This window comes from Micropterus dolomieu, linkage group LG09, assembly GCF_021292245.1.
Source record: "Micropterus dolomieu isolate WLL.071019.BEF.003 ecotype Adirondacks linkage group LG09, ASM2129224v1, whole genome shotgun sequence".
NCBI lineage: Eukaryota > Metazoa > Chordata > Actinopteri > Centrarchiformes > Centrarchidae > Micropterus > Micropterus dolomieu.
Window position 1 is genome coordinate 30,281,667 of NC_060158.1, and position 6,665 is coordinate 30,288,331.

Consider the following 6,665-nt stretch of genomic DNA (forward strand, 5'->3'; position numbering starts at 1 on the left):
AGGCTGCTCGAAAAAGTCCATTAAGACTCTTCAGCTGATCCAGAATGCTGCAGCACGTGTTCTGACAGGAACCAGGAAAAGAGATCATATTTCTCCTGCAGGTGTTTCTGGCTCTGGAGCTGTGGAGTCTGGATCTGTGGCTGCGGGTCACCTGCTGCCCCCGTGTTCCTGCTCGACACCCTCTGCTGCAACGACTATTGTTATTATAATCATTAACATTACGACTGTTACCATTAACACTACTATAAAAATCTGTACCATTTTTCATTTAGTCTATAGCAACATCACCTTTACTGTCTGTACCTCTGTGTGTGTATATTGTGTAGGCTGCCTCCCTCCCCTCTCTCTCTCCTTCCATCCCTCTCTTTTTCTCTCTGTTCCTCTCCTGCCCTCTCCCTCTCTCTCTCGCTCTCTCTCTCTCTCCTTCACCCCAACCAGTCGAGGCAGATGGCCGCCCACCCTGAGCCATGGTTCTGTTCAAGGTTTCTGCCTCTTAAAAGGAAGTTTTTCCTTGCCTCTGTCGCCTAGTGCTTGCTCTTGGTGGGAACTGTTGGGCTTCTGTAAATAGCATCACAGAGTACGGTCTAGACCTGCTCTTTTATGAAAAGCGCTGTGAGATAACTGTTGTTGTGATTTGGTGCTATATAAATAAAATTGAATTGAATTGAAAATTATGTGGTTTATAATGGACTGTGGTTCAGAAGCAGTGACAATGTTTCACACTCTCTGCTTACATTTTCCATGTTATCTGTCAGTGGCCAAGTCACAATAACATATGGTTTGACTAAATAATTAAGTAAATATAATTTTTTAATATATCTACTTAAAGGGGCTATATGGAAGTTTTTCAATAAAATAAATTATTAATAAATCAAATTTTCATTGCCTTACTGTCTTGATTGGTTCAACTTCAAGCTGATAAAAACATTACTGTAACGTTGCAGTGGGATTTTACCTGAGTTTCCAGCATGTTGTGTGAAGCTGTCACCCTGTCTGTATGTCTCTATAGCTGCTGTCACTCTGCCCTTTTTTGGGAGTACTGTGCCAATATGACGGTGTCTCGCTGTGCTGAATGAAAGTACGGCGCCGGTGTTGATCTGCCTCTGAGCCAAGAAGTAACAGAATCTGAGCATGTCTGTGTGAAAAGCCACAGCCTGCATGCCGGTGTCTCTGCGTTTAATGCAGGATTTCTGTATGAAAGTGGTTGTGTTTGGATTATGCTCGCTCATGAGTTTAAGCAAGCACGCGTACGAGCACACACCTTGTTGCAATCTTAAAACCACACCGCTAGTGGCTGCTGAAAACTACATTAAAGAAATCTCATTTCTTGACTGGCTACTCTCTGCTGTCTCAGAAGATGACACCTTTTGTGCTGTGTCAGCAACCGCAGATGTCCTATGCTCTTTGAAAAGGTATGGGGCAGTGGTAGACTGGACAGTTGGCTGCAATTCACAACCCTCAACACTAGATGCCACTAAAACTTACACACTGAACCTTTAACTTACATAAGTTAACTGACGTGAGTAACATAGTTATTTTAACCCAAACCATGATCTTTTCCTAAATCTAACCAAGTAGTTTTATTTATGATAAATGTATTATATCTCGATTTATACTGATACAATACAGTACAACTACATTTATCGTAATAGTGGATTTTATCCATATTGCCGACTACTTCAAGGCAAGGGATTCAAGGGACTGGTAGGCTTTTAATGTAAAAAAATCTGCAGAAAATGTTCAATGATGGCTTAACAGTGGCAAAATAAAAGAAACTGGAAATAATTTGCAATTTAGTGAGTATGACACGACTCTGTTGTTGTACTGCTGGAACTACTGCTGTGAAAAGACAACAGATAAATGTGGGGGAAGTTGAGTTTGCATTATCAACAAATTAAAACAGGAGAAAATCAGAAAACTGGGAGACTTCTTCTATGATGATTGCTTGCTATGATGAAATATATTAGGGAACAATATGTTTATATGGCTTTTTTCAAATGTAAGCCTGATTAAAGGCCACTGTTAAACTAACTGGTACCAAAGCTAATATTACAAGGAACATTATGACCAACTGAGCAACAATCTGGCATTTGGGAGGAATTTAATTGCGAGCCATATTATAAAGCATCAATGTTTGTTTTTTCTTTTCTTAATGTAGTCTACTTTACTTTTTCTCTTATCTCATTTTTTTTACCCTAAAAGACTATCAGTACATGCTGTTTTGTATCCATATTTTTCCTAAGGTTCTTGCTTTCTTGCATACAGTGCTTATACTGATATATACATATATATTGAATCATTTAGTTATTTAAACCAAGTTCAGTCTGATCATGCATCAAGCAAACAAACCTGACTCTCTCTTGCCCCATTGGCAGTGGTCACAGATGGGGAGTGCCTCCGCTCTCTCCTGGCCACTGTCTGGTTGCACAGACAAAGCTCACACATCAGGAAAAATTCCAAGCATAACCAGGGCTAAAACCTTCCACAAAATGATTCTCTTTCAATAAAGATTGTATATATCTTCCTCTGGTACACTGTTTGGCCCACTGCTGTATAGCAACACACATCATATTAAGGTATCACAGCCCCATGTAAACATTTAAAACAATGTTGAAAAATTCCTTTAAGATTTCCTATTAGCTATTGGGATAAGATGTTCAAACCTGTCGCTATGAAATGTGTTTTTTCTCCTTTTGGTAGGCTAATTACAATTCTGTAGACAGTAAAGTAAGGCCACTTAACTTGTAAAGCATACTGTCTACAGGTATATTGATATAAACCTAAAATGTTTAAATAAAGGTTTATATATATATCTGTAGAAAGTATGCTTTACAAGTCACGTGGCCATACTTTACATAGGCAATACCACATTACTTCCCTTCTTGCAGCATTTATGACTTTTTTGCTCTCTTCTTGTCCTATATATCAAACAGTACATTTCATCTCACTATTTATATTCATACCTTAGAGTAAGTGGCTCTGAGTATTGATCTATTATTACCTAGAGTTTTCTTTAATTCTAGGGCTTACTAACTCAGTCACTACAATGGGGCAGGGTGCAATTTGATTTCCTGTAAACATATGGCACAAGGATAAATGTATACTTTCATCATTTAATTATGAATATGACCAGTGGGACTGTCTACCAAAAACTCACTTTCTTTATTAATAACTATATTAATTATAGGTCCCCTGTATCCTCTCCTTTTTTGTTCAATAATGAACAGAGTCAAAGCTTGATGGTACCAAAAACACATACACTGATAGTCACCTGAAGTATACACTACCTTGATTTCCGGAGTGGGCTCTGGTCTGGGACTGTGGCTCTTGGTGTACTTGGCTGGCTGACCTTCCGCCTTTACCTCTGCCTTCCTGTCTGCAGATCGGTGGCCTTTGGGTGTGGAACCGTCAGAGCGAGGCAGGGTGTGTAGCAGTGGTGACGGGGTAGCCTCCTCAGGAGACATTGGTGACATAATGGGGGCACTGACTGGACGAGTGGATTTATTGTCCGGAGTGGACGCCATGACTGGAGTGGAAGAGTGCAAAGACAATGACAATTTAAAAACTAAACTAAACAAATTTAATGTATTAATGTGGTATCTGCAGCTTTTAATAATATTCAAGGCTTTAATGTTATCTGAGGGTTAAAGAGGTCATATTATGCTTCTTGCCTTCTTCCCTCTCCTTTATTGTGTTATATCTCTTTTTTGTGCATGTAATAGGTTTGCAAAGTGAAAAAGCCCAAAGTCCACCCTAAAGAAAGTTCCCATCTGCCACAGAAAACTGGTCTGGGAACATGTACAGCTGAACCGAAGCCATGTTTACTGGCTTTTCAGGACCCACCCTACTCTGCTTCTGATTGGCTAGTAGGGGCGAGTTCAATCTTAAACGTTTGCAACGTTTTCGGAATGAACGATATGTTTCCTTTAGGATTTATCACTGTATGAAAAGTTTGAGTAATTCCAGTGTCTATAAAAAGCCGTCCACTATCCTCTTTCATTGATCTATCGAGACAAAACAGCGCTGTCAATCTCTTAACAAAATACCAGAGTTGTCTTCCCAGTGGACAAGTGGTCACATGAGGTAGAAGTAATTTTTAGTATCTGTCAAGACTTTTCAGATTGTCAGAACTCATAGCATATCTGTTGCTGGACTATGTACTCTGTACCTGGCAGCAGTGGTTGCCAGCTGAGCCGTAGTGTAGCTGATGGCCAGCAGTTTAGTGCTACACGCCTGCACACACGGACTATTATCAGGGACTGTATCAAGTAAAGGCTGAAAAATGCCCCAAAAATATCTTTAAAAAAAGAATTGTCATTGTGAGCGTATGAGCATGTTGATGTTAGTACTGAGTTACAGCCAGACAGAACTAGTATGGCTGAAGGCTCTTAGTTTTGTTATGTTAATCCTACACTAAGATGCAGAAATAATCTGGGTACATAGAGAGAGCAAGAATGGGAAAAAAGAGAAGGCACTTACTAAGAGCAAAAGAAGTTAATGAAGACATTCTGTGTGGTTTACCTGAATACACCATGGCTGGTTTATGTTGTCAGCACAACTTAAAAAAACAGATGTTTTACAGTTAAGTACACAAGTTACATAACACTCTGTTCCAGATGACAGAGCTGTGGAGTAGAGAGCAATGTGTGATCACAGAGTGAAGAGAGCGAGGAGAGGCAGAAAAACTGAGGCCAAAATGAGAACAGAAAGAAAACAGAACAAGAACTAAATGTTGGAACTTGATTTTGTAGCAGTCCCTCATTCATATGTATTTGCTGCTATTTAATTTTCCTTTATCCCATGAATTTTGGCTCAAGAGAGGATCATTCAGATCACCTGTTGCACAGATTATGGGGACTGACTCCTCAACAATGACTGAGAGCTGCTTGGTGATTCACCTGTCTCATTTGCTGTTGCTAACTTGTTAGTCCATGTATCTAACTGAATCATCACCTTGTCTTTTACACCTTTTACTTTACCCTTTTTCCTCCTATAGGTCATTGAGCTGTATTTTATTTATTAAATGTGATAGGCTTTTCAAATTGTATTATTATTATTATTATTATTATTGTTATTATTTCTGCTAGTAAAAACAACATAATCATAACTATATTAATTGTGTGGATGTCCCACAGAAACTTTCGAGCATTAAACAGTTCCTCCCAGCTGAGTCAGCACAGGCATGATGATTGACTGAAGTAATGTCTTTAAATGTGCATGTGGCACCTATTCACATCAATAATAAATTTAGGGCTGTCCCCGACTAAGGATTTACATAGTCGAATCAGAATCGTCAAGTCTTGCCTATAGTAGACTGATAGTCGAATCATGTGTGTTTTTGTGCATGGTGATTGCGAGCCGAAGCTAAACTGAGGCTTATTGTTGACCATTCTCTCTCTCTCTCTCTCTCTCTCTCTCTCTCTCTCTCTCTCTCGAGTTTTTGCGGTGCTGCACAACTGCATGCACGTTGCGGTTCCTCGCGGGTCTTTCAAGTAGCGGCTGTTTAAAAACGATATAATATTCTTTGTGTGGTTCATCAAAGGTGATAAATTATCCGAAAGTCCCACGAGGTGTGGACAACTCTGCACAACACTGGTGAAGCTGTGGCTCCATCTCTTCAGCAAGTGTTCCTCCTGCCACTACAAACATTCACGCTACGCCTACACATGCGCTCTGACGACCCAGTGTTAGGGTTACAATTTTAATTTATTTATGCACTTTAAAACATTTGTTGGAAGTTTTATTCTTTTTACATGTTTATTTAAAGCATTAAACGTTGAAATTTATATTGTAATAGGCTGTATATTAACTTATTGGGAGAAAACTGGTAGTTCTATGTAAAATCAGAAGTTGAGCACCCCCATATCGCCAAAATGGCATGATCCTTGTTTCACTGTGAAGCTTCGACTGTGAGATTGACAGTCGAATCAGGCTCTGCCCATCGAAGCATCGAATCTTCTACTATTTGGGGTCAGCCCTAAATAAATTCATTTTGATTAATTTAGAATCAGCACAGCCCCAGGATTAATAGCTTGTGTTTCAGCAGGTTTTCTGCTCATGTTCAAAACTTTCTGAATATTCAGCACTGACCCACACATATGTGTTCTCTGACATTTCAAGAATAAAGTTGGACTATTCTGAAAAATAAAAGTAATAATAATAATTAAAGCTGCAAGCAGCGTTGGGCGGGCCCTCGCACTTGTAGCGCGTCCGCGCGTGAACCGGCCGAGTTGCATATTCTGGAGCTCTGCCGGTGCGGCTGTGAATTTCCTACGCGGTTCCGACGCCGCATGAAGGTGCTATATGTCACTTCCTGTGTCCCCTATGTGGAGCTACATAGCACTTGCCGCTATGAATATAAATCATTATTGGTGTGTAGATGTCTGCGGGGTGGGAGAGTTATCAAGCACGTAAAGTTTGTTTCAGATGTGAGCATGTACACTGAACAATAATGTACCCAAACAATAAAATAAATTCCTTTTATATTTCCCTGCCTTGTTGTTTATGTGTACATACAGAGGAAGAATGTGAGAACAGCACACATTTCATCGTTACTGTGTGTTAGAGCATGGGAGAACAGTGGATACTTTTAATACAGCCCACACCCCTAATACTGTGTAACTATAACAAGTAGAGAACAGAAGAAAAAGATGTTCTTTCTTTAC

The 6,665-nt window shown here is 39.7% G+C and overlaps 1 protein-coding gene across 5 annotated transcripts in view; it reads right to left on the minus strand.

The window, feature by feature from the left end:
• Positions 1–6,665, minus strand: part of epb41a (erythrocyte membrane protein band 4.1a) — a 58,322-nt gene that overhangs the window by 27,069 nt on the left and 24,588 nt on the right. For 3 of the 5 annotated variants that reach the window (XM_046059191.1, XM_046059188.1, XM_046059187.1), the window contains exons 10-11: positions 3,288–3,526; positions 2,350–2,418 (exon numbers count right to left, since the gene is read on the minus strand). In XM_046059191.1, the coding sequence (XP_045915147.1) occupies positions 2,350–2,418; positions 3,288–3,526 (308 nt within the window). The remainder of the gene's footprint in view (positions 1–2,349; positions 2,419–3,287; positions 3,527–6,665) is intronic. The other 2 variants (XM_046059190.1, XM_046059189.1) reach the window with 1 other exon arrangement.